General features: G+C 39.9%; 1 protein-coding gene across 5 annotated transcripts in view; it reads left to right on the top strand.

Moving 5' to 3' along the window:
- The window catches only part of LOC101803486 (glypican-5), a 414,617-nt gene that overhangs the window by 206,479 nt on the left and 186,968 nt on the right, over positions 1–21,170 (top strand). The window contains exon 7 of one of the 5 annotated variants that reach the window (XM_072042426.1): positions 5,362–9,086. The exons of the other annotated variants lie outside the window; for them this stretch is intronic. Within the exon in view, the coding sequence (XP_071898527.1) occupies positions 5,362–5,473 (112 nt within the window). The 3' untranslated portion in view covers positions 5,474–9,086. Of the gene's footprint in view, positions 1–5,361; positions 9,087–21,170 lie in introns of those variants that run through there. 5 annotated transcript variants of the gene reach the window in all.

A 21,170-nucleotide genomic window follows, 5' to 3' on the forward strand; every position in this document is an offset into this window, starting at 1 on the left:
GCATCTGGCCATTGCAGAAGTGATGCATTAATGCTATTAGGACTAGCAGTAACACCTACAGCAGATCATCATGTTATAACCCTAGCTTTCCAACTAGAACAATGGTGTTCAACCTCATAGAGGATTGTTGATCCCTTAGTACTTTTATAAGTCTTCAATGTAAATCTCTTCAGATGCCTTTACTATCATATCGTTGCATCCTTGAGGGTCACAAATTGATGTGTATAAAAATGTTTGGTTTTCTGTTAAGACTGTAGAATTTTAAATAAATTGGATTGTAGGTTTAGGAACTAGTTTTGGAACTTAGAGGGCATTTTTGTTCTTTTTGTTGGTGGTGGTTGGTTGTTTTTTTTTACTCAAGGATCAGGGACTATGCAAGAGCTTAAGAGTGGAATGTGATAAAACAACCTTAGTATCAATATCCCTTACTCTAGCCTATGATTGTTCTGAAGAAATGTATGCTGCTTTGTAACACTTCTCTCTCCACATGAGAATACTCTTTATGTCAACACACAAGGAAATAGGTAATTTTACTGGCAGAATTTCTGGGCAGCAAGATAGGCTTAGCAAAAGACGGACTCTTCGGGTTTCCAGCTGAGATTCCATTAAGTGATTTTTTAACAGTCTTCCTCTGCTGCTCTGTAACTGCTGACTCTGTAGAGAGGAGCCAGCATGGAGTAATTAAAAAACTTCTCAGAGTGCTCTAGGAAAAGCTCCAAATACTAGACATACTGTAACACAAGAACAGCACAGAAAGATGTTTGCCGTTCTCTTCTGCTTCAGCTGTGTCAATTTGCAAGAGATTAACACAAAAGGAATTTCTGTTATTTTTCATTTGATATTAGCACCTGTGGGGTGCTCCACAGTTGTAAACATAGAGTTTAGAGCTTGGTTATGAAATATAAGAGATTGTTGATAGGAAGTATTTGAACTAGTATTTTATTACATTCATTATGTAAAAAAATTCTCCACAGAAGAAAGAGCAGTATTTAAAATGCATACATACTCCTTTCATATTTTTCCTTGTTATCTCTGTAGGTTTTTTAGTTTTCCTCGGTGCAGTTGATAGAAGAGAAATTGATTTTTTTTTCTGTCATTTCAGTATCCTCCTGTACTGTGTAAGCTAGTCAAATATTTTGCATCCATGCTTTCCTGGAAGATTGTGAGTAAATCAGACTCGTGCCTACCAGGAAGCCCAGAGAGAGTAAAAGTGGGCAGTCTTAGAGCAGACCCCTGGGATGAGTCTGTCCATATGGGAGTCTTTCAGCAAAAGAGAAGCTATTTCTCTCTTCTGATGAAGGTCATCAGAACTTCATTTATAGTAAAGCAGTTTTAGCGTAAAAGACTAGGCAAAATGCTGGAAATGCTATCAAATGTATGGAAAAGTTGATTCTGACAGTATTGGCCAGGGGTTCAGCAGGAGAGAAGAGGTGCTGGAATTTGAATGGCATTCATGTGAAAGCAAATTCTGTAAACAGCTTACTTATCTTGCATCTGTGAAAAGCTACAAAGTATTAAATATTTTGGTAAAATAATCTGAAATTTCCTTCCACATGATGTTTCCCCATATAGGATGTCCCACTAAGGTTGGTGTTTTAAGTGCTCTAGGCTCATACCCTCAGATGACATTTCAGGAGTGCTTGATCTTAGTTACCAATGTAAAAATGGTGTTTATGTAGACCATGGGAGATCTTAAAGATAAGTAATAATATTTCATACTTTTTTTTTTTTTGTGAAAAGGGAACCTAAAATTTCCAAAGAAATAGCGTTTAAGAATTTTCTCTGGCAGAAATGGCTGATTCTAACTTTAGTTTTGGCAATAGTGGCTGTGAAGCCTTGGGCAAGTTACTTCATCTCTGAGAACAACAGCTTCATGGGAAAATGTGAGGATTTCCCTCACAGATGCACTTTGTAGCACAATCAAATAGTCTTGGTTGAAATTCTAATTGAGCACAAAGTATTAAGTTCATTGAAGTGGCTGGCCTAAGCTATAAAATATAGAAGTTGCAGGTCCACCATACGCTTTTAATCCATACTAATGCTTTTCCCTTGATTGAGGCAGAACTGCACTGAAACTGGGCTGCCGTTGTCTTAGATCATTGATCAACAGCATTTTTTAAATAACATTGAAAAGCTGGTTTAGGAAGAGAAAAAAAAATGTGTAAATTTCTGTGGTGCAAAAAGTTCCTGATGTGAATTGTCAAAATGAGCTACACATCTTTTTGTAAGATTGTTTTCATTAGATTTAGACAAATGAAAGTATCCTATTGGATACTCTGTCTGGAAATAAATCGATCTACAGCTCCCATCTTCTCAACAGAGCAGAAGTCCAGAGTTCCTGAAGCAGATAGGTGTTTTAGGAGATCCTCAGAAAGTTGGTGTTTAGCTTTTAGTTAATTTGAGTTGTGAGTTTACAAATACAAACTTCCTTCATTTTTCCAGGTAAAAAGTTCATCTTGGACAAGATAACATATGATGACAGCAAAAATTTTCCATTATAAGAAGGCAGCAGTGGAAAATCTCTAGTTTTTAACCAACTTCAGCTGGCTCTAAAAAAAAAAAAAAAAAAAAAAAGAAAAATCTATATAGCAGTTGTTAAGATACTGAAAAAAATCTGGGATATTTTATTTTTTGAATTACAACTTGGTGTTTCATTAATGCTTGTGAATATAGCAGTGTTAAGCTATTTAATGACAGTATTGCTCCAGGCAAGATTGTACTTTACCAATAATCTTTTATGCATGCTAATTAGGCACTAATGATATGCCAGATTCAAAAGGGGAAATTGTACTGTAATTGTACTTTAGGAATAAATTAGGATCTGATGGGAAGTACTGTCAGATTTTTGCTTCTGATGAGAATTTCTGTGGGCTATACCAATCAAAAGGGTAAACTGGAGTTTCGAACACTGTGCATATAGGAACTTTGCCACGTAATTATCCTTCTTATGTGCAAGTGCAGGGTCTCACTTAGGATGCAGAGGAGCTGGTAAGCCCACTCCTGCCGCCCTCCTGCAGCTCTTGATCTCCTTGGTCTCAGGAGGAGTAACGCCATGCCTCAAGCTTCTGGGGCTCTGCTGGTGAGCAAGGGATGAGCATTTCCTCTGCTTCTCATAACCTCCAGCCAGCAAAGCCTCTGCCAGCCTCTGCTGTTCATCTCAATTGCACCTTCCTGCGGCTGAGCCTTGCACTGGGAAAGCAGCAGTGTCACTGTAGCAACTCGGCCCTAACTCATCTCTTTACCTTGTTAGAGCCATCGTCTTCCTGGTTCTGTTCTCACTCAAACGCACTTTTTCATTTTGACAGACTAGTACTACATGCCCCATTGCTCAGGCTCTGGAAAAGAAATCCCTTTGCTGTCAGAGCTCATCTTGAGCAGCAGGCCCCAGTTCTGCCCTCCACGGGCTGTGTTGTTGCCAAGAAGCACTGGCAGCTCCTGACATGTCGATAGGTATGGATGACATAGATATTGCCTGTACACAACCATCAGAGCAGAATTGGGACCACTTCTGTGACCGTCTCCTCGTTTCTTCAGCAAAGATTTTTTTTTTCCAGTGGTCGCAATCATTTTGGCCCTGACTGAGGGAATGGACATAGCTGTCAAGTGCATTTATCCTGGTGCTTTGAGCTGTTTGCTTCTTCTGAAGAGGTTTAAAATGTCACCCACATGGAATATATCAGCAACAGGGAAGGGATTACTGCTGACATTTTTTTTGCTGTGCAAGACCAGGTTTCCTATCCAAAACGCTTTAGCAGAGCTCCTCCATCCTGGATGTAGCCTTGATTACCCTCTCGTAATTTTAGCTGCTTGACTGAGGCAAGTGATTTAGGGGCCTGTTGGCCTCAGTCTCCCTGTGTTGTCAGCAGTCAGGCAGTTTAAGTGGGTGATTCAGCTCTTCAGGGGGCCGTGTTGGCTGACAGAAATGCCTCCTCTTGTAAACAAGAGGCCAACCTCAATTTTTGCACTTGCTTCATCCCACCCTGCCACATGACTGCTGTTCTTGTAATTTAAGAGGAGTCCTCTCTTCTGGCTAAGTAATAACTGAGGAATTGTCTTTCCTTTATATCTATTTCCTTATTTATGCCCTTTTTGCTGTATGTGAAAGAGAATGTTTAAACAGAGTATTTTGAGGACTAGAAGATGTAGGGAAATAGAAAAAAATCTTATGTTTCTTTTTTGCTTGAATCCAAAAAAGTCCTCAAACATTTCCCCAGCTATATCGGGTATTTTACTTTAAGAAAGAGATTATTGTTTGCATTCCATGTATTAGCTTTCAGGTAAGCAAGGCGCCTCTTATTTTTCTGTCTTTGTGAGCAAACAAGCATAAGATGACTGACTTCAGTTCCAACAGGGTTTTCAGAACCTGCTTCAATGTGGCATTTTGTCCTGATCATTTGAGGTGTTTTCAGATACCTTTGTCATGTGCCATATAAGCAGACTGTCTTACTACCATTGACAATTCTCTTGTGTATTTAGGAAAAAATACCTTTTAAAAACATTTACTCACACAACTTTTGTATTTTCTTTGTTTAACTTTTCTTAATTTCCCTTCTTTTATCAAAACCCATTATACTCTTTGCTTCCAGAGTATATAAAAGTTGTCATCTGGTTGGAGAACACATGCTTTCAACATGTATTCTCAATATTATTTCAACATTGTTATTGTTGTCAGCAACATCTTAGGGCCATTTGCAGCAGAGTCAAGTATGCTTTCAGTAAACCTTGGCATTCATTTATATTTTCCAGCTTGCTTATACTAGAAAATGAAAAGTTAGAACACAGAGAAGTTAGAAAAATACTGCTAGAAATGTTTGGCCTGTGCAATTGCTTCTTTTGTGATTTTTTTTTTCATGTTATGTTGGTCTCTTTTCTTAGTCTGGTGTGTTCATTGTAGAAAATCGTGGGGTTTCTACTTAAGACCTGCTCAGTTAATGGAGACATTGCCTCACATTAGCAGACCTATTCGTGAGTGACCTGTAGGATTTGAAGAGTAATACTTGTAGAAAATTACAATTTACATTTAATCTGTAGGGTTTTGTATTTGTTTTGGAATAGTGGAAATAGTGTTTTCAAGCAGTGAGTAAACCTGAGAGGACTCTGATGTTATCACATATATTCCCTCAGCAGGGGAATCAGTTCAATTTATTAAGTTACCAGAAATTAGTTAATTAATTTTAATTAGAACAGTTTTCTATTATAGCACGTTTAACCTGAAGGCTCATATGTACAGGCAGAGAGTACTGCAATCTTGGATTGCAAACTATATACTAATATTAAATTCCAGACCAAAAACTGTTCTCTGTTTCTTTTTAATTAAAATTCCTGGCATTTTCTATTAATGATTACTATTGTAGGTTCCAGAGACAAAGCAGAAACATACTTTACACCTGAAGACTTCTGTATTAGTTTATTAGAAGGACAACTGAACACCACCAGTAAGAGCAGGAGACCACATCTGCTTCTCTTCAGTTGAGTGGAATCAGCTCGACTCTGCAGAACAGCAACCACAATGTAGGCTCGATTCCCTGGCTACATAAGGGTGTTGTGTACCGAGAAACAGCCTAACTCTGTGCTCCACACTAAAACCCTTTGTTCAAATTTTCATATATATGTACACAATGCTGAACCAATGCCTAATCTGTTCACAAGCCATCCTTGCACACCCTTGAACTTCTGCACAGCTGCATGTAAATACTTCTCATGTCTTTCAAGTACAGTTGGTTATGGTTTTATTGCTTCTGCAAAAGGGCGTAGTTATATGTCACACTTCTTTTGAGCTTCATGGGTAACAAAGAAAGATTGAGGGTGATGGTTGCACGCAAGTGAAATACCCATGTCCCCAGTCAGAGGTAACACAAATATGTTAAGGCATTATTTTGTGGTAGTCAATAATCAACACAGTATTTTTCTTACACAGAAATAGGTCACAAATTTAGAAAGACTGAATGAGAACATAACATTCTCTTGTGTTTTAAAGTTTTAGGGGTTTGTTTCTTCATTTTGCATGTTTAGTTCAGGTCCGATGAGGGAGAGAGAGAGAGAGAAATGGGTAACTCTTTAAAGTGTCAAATCACAGCTTTCAGAAGAAAACAGTTCCAAAGAAAGATCTATTAAAACTTTATTGGACATGTTTTAAGAAGTTACAAATGTTATGCTGTAACTCATTCTGTTTTGATTATTTTTATGCTGGAAATATCTCATCTGTGAATGTGAAAGCAAGTAAAGACTTGGAGAACAAGAAATATCAAAGCAGATTTTTGTTCTAGGTTGTTCAGTATTTACTAATTTTCTAAGCTGTGTCAAAACATCACTTTGTCCATCTGCCTGTCTGCTTGTAGAATACTACCACCTGGTTTAAATATTTTATCAGCAGAGTTTGAAATGAATCATATTTTTGTGAGCTGGAAAGCAATGCATGAATCTTTCAGTGCAAATGAAATATTGGATAAATCTTTATAGCATAATGCAATAGTTGTTTTCTGTATTGCACCCGTGGAATTACTTAGCTCTCAAAGCTACAGTTTATTTTCTGTTGTTTTTCTGTCCAAAACAAGAGTTACTGTAAATCAGTGTTGTGCTGCTCGCTTCAGAACAGCTATGTTGATTTATTTCTTTGGATAGACGACCTCATTAGCCCAGCTGGGCAGAGGTCAGGTGCAACAAAGATTGAAATCAAGAGTTGTATTTGTGAATAGCAACTTTAAGGAGCCTTCCTGTCTTCAGGAGTGTCTTACCTTAAAGTGTAATTGTCTGGGCTCTTCCAGGGTGAGCAATGCGTTCTACCTGTGTTTGGGAAGCCAGAATATCTGTCTGGTGCTATCAAGCTTGTGTTTATTTTTTATTTTAGTTTATTTATTTATTTATTTATTTTTTAACATATCTTTCAGGGTTATGGTTAAAGTGAAAGCTGAGTTTCCAGAAGATTTGGCAGGGAGACTGTTCTAATGCTTTTCCAATTTCTTGGGCTACAGTCAAGGATGGTTTGGAGCAAACAAGAATAAAAATATACCTTTTTGGTTGGTCTAGGCCAAAAAAAAAAAAAAACCTGCAAATTTGTTTAGTGTTCATTTTCATAAAAATCAGCTGTGAAAGACTTAAAATGTTAGAATGGACTTCATCATGCTTGTGTGTTGATTTATTTAGTGTCAAGATCAGGCTTTACCATATGGAAGGCAATCAGGGACAGAAGCAAGGAGAATGCAGTTGGTGAGAAGCACAGGGGAAGCAGCAGCCTGGGGTAGGAGGGCTGGTCTCAGCAAAGGGATGGGAGGAGAGGTAAGGAGATGGGAGCTGAAAGACAGGGCTTGTGGCAAACTGCTGCAGTGCTGCTGCCACCATCCCTTGTGAGGCCCTGGGACCTTTGTGTAAAGGCTGGTGGGTTACGTGCAACCCAGGAGCCCTGTGTGCTCACATTATGTACACAAATTTGTTGAATTTAGATTGCATTTAGAGGTTGTGGGTAGCTTATTCTGGAGGCTGAACTCGAATGTAGACTGAATGCCTCATTTGAGGCATAATGCTGCCATTCCGTAATTGTTAAAAGATGGGCTTTCGTGGTTTGTCAGCCCCTAAGGCTGCTCATAAGACTACCCCAATGCCAAAACCACGATGACTGATTTATCAGTTTTCTTACTGTTAAAGCATATGAGATAGTAGTTGCAGTGGAAGACTTGGTAATAATGCTCATAGTTCACCTGGTTGTTGGTGAAGAAATATTACATACTGTTAAATCGAGATGGGATATAAATTGTTACAGATAGTTAAGATTTCTTGCAATAATGTTGGTCTTTACAGTCCCTGCTCTTCTGGAATTAGTGAGCCCTTCAGTGGAAAGGGCAAACGCAGTAATGAGGCTGATGGTGGAATAGCTTTTTTCTCTGGGCCAGCACAAGTGTGAAGCTGGAGGAGGAGGAAGAGGGAGCAGTGCAGCCCGTGCTCTCCTGCTCAGGGCCTGTGCCCCCGTGTGGAGGCAGTGCTGGGATGGAGCTGGATTTTGCTAAGCTGCTGTCCTCCTGTGGCACAGGCATAGCAGGAGCATATCGCCTCTCCCTGGGCTGGCAGGGAGCCATCTGCCTTGGCTTCTCTCCTTACACTTTAGCTCTGCCATGTGCCTGCCAGTGGTGACAGCACCAGGCAGGGCAGAGGGGACAGGCCTGCTAGCAGTGTGAAAGGGCTTTGTTTTGTCTCCACACTACCTCTGTACTGACGTTTTTGACACCACCTTTTCCACCTCAAAGACATTGGTTTCTTGGAAATTTTTTTCTGATAGTGCTGAAAGTGCTCTGAAAGTTTCTTGGCAAAAAGTATTTTGGTTTCGAGGTGGAATATCTATCTGATGAACAGCTTTGGACAATGAGTTCCTGGTGTGACATCAGAGGTGCCAGAAATGGCATCAGGCTTAATGCAGAGAGGACTGACCTCACATTTTCCTTTTCCTTGAGTACCTCACAAGTTCAGGAAATGCAGTAATCAGTCATTTGAAGTAAGGTAGTCTGGTAATACAAAAGAAAACAAACCGCACCACCACCAACCACTGGTGTTCTTTGCCCATCTGATCCTAAAATCCACCGGGCTTACACTCTTCTCCTTCACATCTCCTGACCGACATGCAGTCTTGCCTGAAAGCTGAGCAAGTTTAAATGTTCTTTCTGCTCATTATTTGCAGAATCACCCAAACTTGTAGAAGGCTTTTAGCAACTTCTGTGCATTATGTTGCACGCCTGTCATGACCCTTCCACAGGGCTCATCAGAGGAAACCAGTCCTCTGCTTTACCTAGCAGTTCATAAGTAATTGTTGGTTAACCAGGAATTTTACCTCACAGTTGACATTCATGAGCAGATTGGAAACTATTATGTCCATAATAGGAGGGAGAGGCTCTGAATTTTATGGTATGCATGGCAATAAAAAGCAAAGCAATTGTCACATGCATTTTGGCTTGAATCACGACAAGAAGCAGATGTATGGCATGCCTTTTCCTTTGCTTGCATGTATGCCAAATGACGCAAAATTCTTAAATGTTTTCTGTTTTTTGTTGCAATTTAATCTTCTTCTGAATAAACTGAACATGACAGTGAGTCCATCCAGAGCAGTTGCATGGTTTGACATTTCTGTGACTTTTCTGAAAGTGTTTGATTTACAGTTATTTTCAAGAAAAGTAGGGGAAGGAATATATTTATATTGCGGTGAAAAGATTAAGTGTATTTTCAGGTTAGAAAACTATGAAAAGCATACTTTCCATTTACAAATAATTGATTATATTTTAACAGCACAGAGGCCAATGAACTCTCTTGTACAAATCAGAGCTTTATTCTTTGTGTTTAAATGCATATTTGCTCAAAAATACAGCCATTGTTAAATCCAAATTTATCTGGTGAATCCAGTGCCAAGGTTGAGACGTGCACCATGTATGCCTGGGGGTGGTAACAGAGCTGTGTGTAGGGAGGCTCTTCCTGATGAGCGTAGCACCAGGGTGCCTGCACCACTCATGTTTGGTTTTTCAGATATATTACTGACTCCAGATTTCCATTTCCACTTAAATATGTCATCCTACTCTGAGCCTTCCTAAGCTCTTGTCCTCAGTGACAAGGAGTTCCACAAGCTGATTGGATATGGTGCAGAAGTGCATTTCCTTTCCAGTATTAATCCAAGGAGAGAGAAAAAGATTATGGGGCTCATCTCATGCCAAGGATTGCATAGGTAGGTCCAACCCATTTGCAAAGAGTCAAATGATTATAAGGTCAGACCTCAGTTCTTAAGAAGTTCAGATGATTGAGTCCAGTAAATGAGAGAACTTTGTTTTAAGCATATGAAGCTTAGTAATAAATTTCTCATAATCATTTTCAATCTAATAGGAGTTGCCTCTTCAGGGCTAATCATATTAAAGACACCCTTATTTTAAACATCCAAAACAGACTTGTAAAATGGTTATAAAGCTGCAAAGTACATTCTAAACTTGAACCACATTCCAAATTAGAGCAGTCTTTTTCCACAAATATGTGTAATTGCCACTGCTTGAAATGTGCATCTTATTTTCCTAGGCAATAAAACTAAACTTCATTTATTGCTATCTTCTGGCTTCCATGATTGCTTGCTATTCAAAAAGCAGTGTGAAAAGCTTAACTTGCAGGTTATGCAGATATTTGTGCACAATCAGTTTAAAAAAGTGAAGATTTCCAAATCAGAAGGAAAGAAATGTCACTAAGTATTATGATAAGAGGTTGTGACTATTCCAATTAAAAGACACGGGCAAAGGGCACTGGAACTCTTGCTCTCCCCGGTCTTTCTCCCTTGAATGTATATTGGTAATAGTAATAATATAGCAACATGGATTTAAGTCAGATGGGAAGGGTTCCTTTAGCACTGTGTAAAGCCACAGAAGGAGTTCGGTAGAAAAAACAGTGGCAAACAAAATTAGTATCTTTTACAAAAAGTATTATAAAGGCTGTTCACACCTGGAACTATCAGGCTTGTCTTCAGCCATTGCTGCGTACATCTCCCAACTGCTAGAGTAACTCTGGCTCTGAAAGATGTAGAGGAAAACTTGCATCAAATGTTCTGGTGTTCCTCTTTAGTAAGATTAGTGACTTGAAGCTTTTTTCTATTGGAAACCGTAAAACAGAATTTCAGGTAGAAGTCTTGCTTTAATTGAATTACTAAAGAAAACACACTTCAGAGACTCCAGCCATATTATATTCTGTCCTACTGTGGAACAAGTCTGTTTTGTAACAGTTCCACATCAAGACTAAAGCTGGTTTCCTCTTCTGAGTTCATTAATGCCTGTTGTAACTGTAGTTCTTCTTTGGCCCAAATGACCTAATTCTTCAGATAGTTCAGGAGAAGAGGAAAAAAAACAAAAACAAACAAAAAACCTTTAAACCATTTTATGTTTTTAAAATACTGTCTTGTTATTGTCATATATATATATATATATATATTTGTTTTGCTTCTTTTCATTAAAAATTATCCTAGCATCCACCAGTAATTTTCTATTCCAATATTTAAACCATGAGAAGAATTTAATGGATGATAGTACATTTTTGAAACCCTTACTGCACACTGAATAATCAGTTATATCCTAAGTTGCAGCCAGCAATATATTCTATTACCGAGGAGAGCAGAGATGAAAATTTAAAGTTGGCTGAATGGTATAATTTGAGCAGAGTGATGAGAGATTGTACAGCCGTGGGGAATTGGCTGCATCTCTTAATTGCTCATGGCTGGGCTTTTATCTATAGACTTTTTTTTTTTTTTTAAGGGTAAATATTGGGTAGATATAACTGAATTACACTGAAATTTCTAATGTGCACTCGAATACATCTCCTCGTTAGGGGAGAAATTGTTTAGGAATAACAAATTGAAAGCTAATATAGTAAGCAGTTCCTTAAAGTGAGCACAGGCTCAGTTTTTAATTGCATTCTCTACAGAAATGGTAATAAGGATTTCTTATTCCTTGTGCACAGAAACAGTGAAATTATAGTTTGTTTTGTGAGCATCTGTAAGAAGAGCTGTCTACAAAAATCCCACTAGAAAGAAAAAGATTACACATCAGTCTTGTACTTCTTACCTTTATAGCAGTTCAGCAATCCCACCAGAGTCACTAGGTATGAAAATGATGTGGAAATAAGGCAGCCAGCAATATTTCATACTGAAGCTAGATGTGTGTTTAGCTTTAACTATTCAACCTGAATCGCGTGAATGTACAAGAAACCATTTACTGGTGGGAGATGTTTGGAAGGCTAGTTAAGAAGTTTAGATTGCTTTTACCCACTTTATTCCCATCACAGATTTGTAATCTAATATAATCTATGATTGAGACTGGTTTTAATCCAGGATGTACGCAACATTCTTGACCTGGAAAGGTTCTTACAATAATTAGTTGCCTATATTTGGAACAGCATTTCCATCTTTGACTAGGTAACTTTCTTCCATAAAAATAAGGGCAGAGGACATGCACTCTTTTTGTCAGTCAGTCAGTCTAGGTGAATACCCAGTGTGAGGCAGTCACAGCTAAATACTTCATACAAAAATCGATTGTTCCTGCCCCTGATGTGAACAGGCATGTTCTAATTCATAACAGCTTTTTCTTGTTTGCTGTGTTCTCAGTGTGAATTGTTTCAGAATTTGTCTGAAGGTGCCAGTATTTTGCAGCTTTGGCTGTTGTAAGAGTGATCACCAATTAAATGAATGCACTTGCCCACCTTTCATGTGAAAAGTCACATCTTGTATATACTTTTGGTGTCCCCTTGGAGTTTCAAGTGCTTTGTTTCCCTTTTTATCCATAGCCTTCTCCATTCTCCTCCCTTGACACTCCCTGTAAAACAAAGGCTTCAATCTAAGAGTTTCTGTGAGCTGTGCTTACTGAATTGCATTTTGAGTTTGTTAAATATTCTAAAAGAGCAGCTCACCTCAAATGGAATCTGGGGGTTTTGAAGCTTGGCCATTCAGTTCATTAGCTTAATGCTGAATCAGAAATTCCATATTGCTATTGTAGTAGAAAATAGTGATCCCTTAACACAGCTTTCATCTGACACATTGGCAAGCAGGCTCTTATTTTTGCTTCTTGATATACATTCCACTTCTCTCAAAGGAGTAGGAGCCCACCATCTTGTCAGTGTTTTGATTTATGATTAATTGTTAAAGGACCAAATTTTCTGCAGTAACATAAAACTTGGGAGTGGAAATATAAATTACTGTATTGTTTTCTTTGACACAAATAGCTGCTTTGACTTCAGGGAGTTTTATCTTGCCATGTTTAAGTCTCTTAATGATACCAGCAGGTACTTCTTTCCTTCAGAAGATTTATTACTTTTCAGTAAAGTAAGGGATGACAGAAGTATTAAAAAAGAACTTCTCTACTGTTGTGCTCTGGGGCTTCCTAGCTTGTTTTTTCACTAAGTCTGGAGCTGTATGGAGCAGCTCAAGCAGAAGTGCTGTTAGCTTTGCATGCAAATTACCTTCAAAGTTATTCACAGGTGTGTGGGGGTTTCTGTTTTTTTTTTTTTTTTTTGTTTGTTTGTTTTTTGTTTTGTTTTGTTTTTCTAGATAAGAAAAAAATATATTTTTTCTCCTTTTATTACTAGAACTTTTTTCCCCCCACTTTCTCATATGTGGAAAGAAGAAATAACAATGAAGCTCTGCATTGGGTAGGAGAAAGTACTAGGCATGAATGTTATTTCCTCACGCCTGTGAAATAACACTTTCCTCTGCTTTCAGAGCTGACAGTGGGAACTGTTTGTGTTAGAGCTTTGTAGCCTTAGAAATTATAGAAGGCAGCCCACAAAGGCATTTGCAGGTAGATAGCGGAAGACAGCATTGATAGAGTTGACAAGTGAGCGCTGTGTTGCTGTCTGATGCTTATTGATTTGTTACTGGGCTACAAAGAGTTATGGCAATTAAGAATTGTGGCAATTAAGAATTAAGATCAACACTGAAGAATTAAGACTCACCATATGTGAAGTCTGTCAGGAGGTACAAATGAACGTGGCATGCCATGCTGAAAAAAGTCGTGAGGAACATTTACCAAACATAAAGATTAATCCAATTCATTCTACCCAAAGAAGCAGGATCATTTTGATAAAGCAATCAGCAGTGACAGACCACTGCCTTGGGGAGGCTCTTAACCAAGTCCTGGATAATTTCTTTGAAAGAGCCCCAGAAAATGCTTGGCTGTCAACTTTGTCCTGTTTACTGCCAATCAGCAAATTTCCGTTGAATAAATTAATTCCAGACACAGCCTATTGGTTTGGCTGTTCTTTCGAGCGCAATGCTAACGTTGAGCTTGGATTAAAAGATACTTACGCCTTTGCATGGATGTCTTTGCTAGCTTCTAAGTCCAATACGTTGTTGTTAGAGTCTGTATACTGTGCATTCCTTAAAGAGACACTTTCACATGCTCACAAACTCTTGAACATTTCAGCACTCATGCAAGGCACTTAATTAACTGCTTGTTCATGAAGAAAAAATACTCGATGTTAATGTATAAAATAATTATTTTTAATCTACAAGAAAATTAAAAATTTCTTAAACTGTTAAAAGTGGAAGAAGCTACCACTTTTATTGAATCTCTATTTCACTTCCCTGTGCAATTCTCAATTTTAGATGTGGTTTGAAAAGTGGATTCATGCAGGATTTCATGTTGGGAAAGGCCAAGGTTAGACTTGCATACAAATGGGAATTGCTTTATCTGTGTTCCTCATCACTCTCTACAACTGCCCGAAAGGAGGTTGCAGTGAGGTGGGTGTTGGTCTCTTTTCTGAGGTGGCAAGTCATGGGATGCAAGGAAACAGTCTCAAGTTGTATCAGGGGAGGTTTAGATTGGATGTATGGAAGAATTTCTTCTTGGAGAGTGTAGTCAAGTATTGGAACAGGCTGTCCAGGGAAGTTATGGAGTCCCCATCCCTGGAGGTGTGCATGGGATGGCTGCAGCGCTAACGAACATGGTTCAATGATGGGACTCAGTAGATGAGGGTGGTGGTTGGACCTGTTGATCTTAAGGCTCTTTTCTAACCTGGGTGATTGTACGATTATAAAATCCATTCAGGATTAAGAATTGCTCACGTGGCACCTTAGGCCTCCCTTGCTCAGCCACTTCAGTGTCTTTCTTGTAAACTGTTACTCTGACATTTGCATGTAGTTACTTTGTCCTTTTGAAACACAGCAATTTACTAAACCCCATAGATTCTAGGAGTACATGTATTTGTAGACCAAAGGATGGTCATTAACATTTCTTCACTGAGTTAATCTTCAGGGTGCTATTAGTGTTGATGTTGCTAAAGACAAATAGGCCAGAAAAATGATGCTGTATGACTAATTGGTACCCGTCTACAGTCAAGTTCTTCAGCACAGTGGTACAGAATCAAGTCTCAAGTGAGGAGTGACAACACTGAAGTCAATAATGTAAATCAGAGTGCTCCAACTGGCCAGCTGCCTGAAGTCTGTCTTGGAGGAGGCAGAGTGGCTATTACCCTAATGCCATAAAGCCAACTGCTCAACACCTCTCCACGACTGCACAGCTACCTGCTTAGAAGGTAGTTTCACTGTGTACATGAGAGAGAGAACATGGTAGTCAATGTCTTTTCTGCTTCCAACCTTCACTTTGTCTCCTTCCTCTGACACTACTAGGTGCCATTACTTTCCGTGGTGTCTTGGGGCAGCCCACGGCTCTTTTCAAGCACCCGTATGTAAGGAGAGCAGAGGTTCTTAGGGCAGTACAAATTCTTGCCTTTCTTGGTCAAGGCTAGGCGTGGAGGCGACAATTTACCTCAATCAGAAACTAATGAAAAAATGCCAGTAAGGCTGAAATAATCAGCAGAAATGTCCATTTGGGTTTCCTCCCTTGAAAATATCCACAAGATAAAGGACAGAGGAAAGGCAAACTGGTCAGAGGCTATCTTCGCTATGGAAGAGACAGTAGCTGTGCCCATATCATTAGACACCTCATGGGAACCATAGAAATGGGGGGGGGGAAGTTAGTAGAGATCTTGGGATGTCGCATCCACTCTATTTCAGTACATGTGCTCCAGCAAAGCCAGAAATAAGGAGAAAAGGCCCACTGTGCTAGAGATGTTCAAGCTGGTTTTTTCCATAGGACTTTTTTTTTTTTCTTCCCCAAGATGAGAGAGTCTTCATAAAGGCTAAAACAGGACCACCAGTCAAGAGACTTCCTAGGGGGGAATAGGAAGATGTGCACAGCTGCTACTGTGTCTGTGTCTCCTTGACTGCAGATGAGGACGTGGGTGGTTTGAGGAGTGCTGTTGAGAGGCTGGCTGCCCCGTGGACACAGCTCGCCTTGGGGTAGTGGCCCACTCTGAGTGCACATGTTTGCTGGGAAGAGGACCCACTTGTGGTTTTAGAGTTTGTATGAAGAAGTAATGGAAAGCCTCTTGTCCCTTAAGTCCTGTGAGACCAGCATGACTCCTGCGAAGTGCACTTGGGAATTTCAGCTGTGTGCATAGATGTTTTTCATATGATGTAGAGAAAATATGAAAGTAATTGAGTGGTCTTGCAGAATCACTGCAAGTTGTATTGCACAAGTGCTCCAGTTATATTGCCCCATCCTCCCAGGCTGTTTGACGATTCTTTTTCATTAATGTACAATACTCCCCTTCAATTAAAGCTACCAAGTGAAAGCAATAATGCATTAGCAACCACCATATCAGCAAAACAGAAAGGCTGCACACCAGTGTTCCTCAGCCCAGTATGTATTAACTTCCCCCCCAAACGTTTAGTTTGAAATGACTCCTTCCCTGACCCACCACACAACGCAAGCTCTGCATAGTCCCTTGAAAACGGATATGAGAACATTTCCCAAAGCTCCACTTAACGAGCTGTAAAAATGTTTTTTATTTACCAAATCCCAGCAACGTAACCACAGCCTGAGCAATGTAACCAACTCCCTTCTCCCTGGAGCTTTGATGTTTACACTGTACATAGGAAAAAAGTTTTTGAGAGAACTCTTCACCCTCTGTTCTCCCAGGCTGTGTCTTCCCTCTTTCCTGCACAAACCCAAATAGCTGTGCGCGGGGCCTTGTCACATTAGACAGAGCAGCCTTTGCGTCCCAGAGCTGTTGATCAGTAGTGTGCTGTGTGATTGCTACCAGGATCCTTAGTCTAGTAGCCCTTATTCCTGAAGGATGTTAATGAGGAAGATTTGTATTACGTGCGTATTTTAGCTGTGCCAGATACAACAATGGTGAGGGAGGAACGCCAGGCATTTTTGGATCAGTAGAGTCACTTGTGGGGTTCAGTGCTCAGAGCTTGGTTCTTATCCCAATTGCACCAGTGGCAAGAGCGTCTGCACTGAAGTTCATGAGCTATTTGAACTGTTCTCAGTTAATATACTTCCACAGACAGGCATGCTTTTATGGTACTATATACTCACTAAGGAGCTGGTAGAAAGACTGAGTCTCTTCAGATGAAAATTGAATCAGGTGCTGAAGTTCAAGTTTGGATCATCCTGTTCTGTACAGGCAAGCTTTAACCCTGCAGAGATGCACTGCAGGCTCTGTATTCTGATTCATAGCCTCCATCTTTTACCAATATCTGTGGCAAAGAGCTAGAGACTTTTGTTTGTTTGCTCTGTTTACTTCGTGGTGTCACCCTTTTCTAGCTGTTGTGTATCCCATCAGGAGTATCAAGGCAGGAAAAACGAGGTATGCCCAAGTTTTGCATGAGTGTTACTCACGATGGATTAGTAATCTGCATTCCATGTGCCAGACCTTTGTTCTTAGCATGCTGGGTTGCATACATGGTGGTGCCTGGCTGTCTTTGGCTCTCACTGTTGTCACCAATTACAGTCATCAGTAAATGACTGCAGAACAGTGTAGCAAATATGCTGATACACTCTTCAATTCTTCACTTCTTTCTCTGTCTTAATATGGGTATTTCATGCTTTAGTTTTCTTTATAAAATATTTTAGGACTATAAAAAAAAAAGTGCAAATGGATCATCTGATTTCAGATACTGAAAGTTGTGCTACTGATGCTGCAAGATGTGTGCCAGATTCAAATACTTTTTTTTTTTTTTTTTTTTTACTGACATCTTAAGTCATCTTATAGTTCATACTGCAATTCAAGATAATTTTCTGTCCTGCAACTTCTCTTGAAGTGAAGGGGCCAAGCTGAACTGTGCTTATTTAATATAATCACTGTATTGAATTGCTTGGGAAGAAATTATTTTTCAATGAAGCAATAATTCTGAGAAGGTTTGCAGCAGTTTTGGCTAAGATTGTCCTAGGGGAAAAAAAAAGCCCATTATTATGCTGGAAAGAGTTCAATCTATAATGACATATAAAAGGATTAAGACTGAAACAACTTTTCAGTATAGTCTTCCTTGGGATGTTTGCAGTTGTTCACTCACTTCTTGGCTTTGTTTTTACAATGTGCAGCTGTATCTGAACTGTCACACTCCTAATTATCCAAGTTTAGTTTCTGTATGTTGCAGCAGCCTCTGCTGCAGCAATCTGTTCACAAGCGTTAGGGAAATTTGTCATCCAAGGCCTGATGCTGACACTCAGCAGGATTTGTAAGCACAAAGCCGAGTGAGGCTGGGAGAGAGAACTTCTTTGTGTATGGGACTTGGCCTGGGCAGGGAAAAGGCACAGGGAGGCGCAAGGAAAAGCAGTGTGGTGTAGTGATGACTCGCCTCAATCAGAGCAACAGAAACGGGATCAAGGATTATTGTGTTTCTTCCTTGTTACATGACCAGCGGTTTATGAATAAGGGTACAGCAAATCCAATGTCTAAAGTGCAGTGTGTATCTGAGGAGATGTAGGCCCAGTTCTGAGTTAAGCTACGATTCCTGCTCACAGACTAGCTGTGTTCTCCCTTTGCCTCAATTTCCTCTCAGCATAACGGAGGTAAAGTAGCATCCCTGCCCAGGGCAAGGGGTTAGAACTAGGTGGTCTGTCAGGTCCCTTCCAACCCAGGCCATTCTATGATTCTACGATAATAATCCTACCTTTCTCTCACTTGCGGTCTGTGTTGCCACCTAAGCCATTTCAAGCAAAACAGTCCAAGTGAGGATGAAAATCTCAATGGGAACCAGCTCAGGCAATGATGGCACCAACAGCCACTGTGCTGGTGCCATGGCTAGCAGTTACCTCTGGCAGGAGAGGTGCAGGTTGGGCAGCAAGTATGAGACTGTTGGAAGCACGATACACTTACACGTCCCCTTGCTGGTTTAATTTGTTCAGCTGCTTCCAGTCCTCCAGTGCTAAAGAACTTTGTTGGTATCAGTGTTGAGTAATATGGGATTTTTTTTTCCAGCTCAGAGGTGTCTTTGAGATGTGTACTCTCCATATCACATGAATAAACACGCAGCATGCATGTTAACCCATACATTTGCTCCAGAAGTTCATGTTCTTTTTCAAGAACGCTGAATGTAAGTTGTGATTCCTTCTTTGGAGGACTTTTTTTCTCAGAACAAAGAGAAGTCATCTTCCTAGTTCAGTAAAGGGTTGAGTTAGCAGCTCTGTGCCTAGCTAGAGATGTTTTTCTTTTCTTTCTTTGTGTCTTGCCATATGTTAATTTTTCTCTGGTACAGAAAAATATGATAATTTTTCTCTAGTTAGATTGCTCATGCTGTCTGGTGTGAACTCTGCCAACACAATCAACATGTGTTTTTGAACACTCAGTCTAACACCTTCGCTTTGAAAGGGGCTGTAACGTGACCACTCAAGAGTGCTGAGTGCTCTGTGGTGTCACATCTCGTTGTACTTCCCTCTGTCCGGCTGTGCATCCATGCTTGAGGAAGAGCCTGCAAGCTGTTTGCTTTCCATCATTGGTGTTGTCCATCTCTTGTCGGCGGGTGGGTTTCTCAGGGAGGAAAGAAATGTAAAAATCTGACTCCTGATCTGTTCCTGAAGTATAGTGATGACCTCCTTTATGTGACAACAGTGCAACTTCCAAGCAATGTTGTTAATTCTTGGGTGAAAGGAAGGGAAAATCTAATTCCCAGTCACCTACACAAGCAGCAAATCTGCACAAGGTGAAACCATGGTTTCTTAATTGCACATTTGCCATACTTTGGACAAGAATAAATGATTACACGTGGTACAAGGTGAGGGAATGGGGCCTTCAATATGTACTGGGGTAGCTGAGATATAACCTAGCTACATGACTTCATCTGTTATATAAAGCCTTGTGGAATTCATTGGTGCTGGTTCAGAAGTTCATAACTTGGGTGGCTGGGAAAGACACGGTGTTTTAATATTGTGGTGAGGGCAGACTGAGGCTCCACTTGGCCTAGGTCACTCCCTGAAAACTGTAACTCTTTCAAACAAGCCCAGCTCCCCTTGCCTTCCCACAAAACATTCCTCAGCTGGCAGAAAGCTGATAAACTCTTAAAGCTAATGGTATTATGACCATTTATTTCAGTTCAGCCTGTAGGCCACCGGTTTCACTCCCAAGGCCATAAATCCTTTCTCACCTGATGATCCTATTTTACTCCTCCACAATCAACAGTAGTCTTCTATCGTGCTTCAAGGAAGACCTTGCTGACAATTTTTTCTTATCCTCTTGTTTGCATCAGATAAACAAGGGGGTTGTATAGGAGGAGAAACGGGCAGCTCAGCACCTACAGACAGTCAGAAAGGACTCCATTTGTGTGAAAGGCCTCTAGGGTATACGAAGGGAAGGAGGAATAGAGCATTTCAGGGAAGAAAAAAATGGTCTTTCAGGAGGGCAGCAAACTAGAGAGAAGCTGCCTTGCACCCCCTTTTTTTCTGTAATTTTCTCTCTTCTTAGGGCTGCCATCCTTTGTTAAGAAGTAAAATATTGACTGATGGTCACGCTTGGTGTGGCAGATGCTCTAGCTTTACCTAAGTGCATTATACTGCTGCACTACTGTTCTGTCTCACACATGTGCCTCTTTTCCTTCCCCCCTGCCGCAAGCTCTGGGAAGAATTTTGTTGCTCGTAGATAAATGATTTGAGGCTTTATGTTTACAGCTGTCAGGTGAGAGAGCTTTTACAATAGGTGTACAGGAGCTAAACAACCTATTTTCCTAAAAAGCCATACTATATGCAGTGTTAGAGGGCCTGGTTTTGTCATTTATTTATACTTGGCATGGTGCTTTGCTGAAAATTGTAGCAATTTACCTCCCTTTTCTTCATCCAAAATGTTTCTGGCATCAGTACCCTCCTTACACACAACGGTAATCCCACAGATTACTGGATTTCTTTTTATCAAATCCCCATCCATTGATAAATACAACTTCTATCATTAAAATTCATTTCCCAAGACTGAAAAGTGCTAAAAACATCTATGTGCTGATGCAGCTTGGAGTACAAAGGTGCTGTCCCTGCTGTGGGAATAAATGAGATATTTGGGTTTCTCACAATACGCCTTAACCTGGCTTGAAGACACTAAAATCTTTAATCAAATATTTCAGAGTGGAAATTCTAGCACAGTCTCACTGTTATTAAATATTTGCAATAAACGTGCTTTTAAGTATGAGCAGACCTAGCTGGGTGTGTACAAGGATCCTAGACGGAGGTTTTTCTCTACAGTTAAGTGTTATAAAAAGGCTTTTTTATTTTCCTTTGGCTGGCTTTCCTACAGAAACAAGGTGTTTATAATCAAACTGTGTTCTTTTGTCTGTTCTTAATTATTTGGTTCGTGGACAATTTCAATCAAACATGAGCCAATCTCAACCAATTTGAAGGGAGGGA

This window comes from Anas platyrhynchos, chromosome 9, assembly GCF_047663525.1.
Source record: "Anas platyrhynchos isolate ZD024472 breed Pekin duck chromosome 9, IASCAAS_PekinDuck_T2T, whole genome shotgun sequence".
Lineage (NCBI taxonomy): Eukaryota > Metazoa > Chordata > Aves > Anseriformes > Anatidae > Anas > Anas platyrhynchos.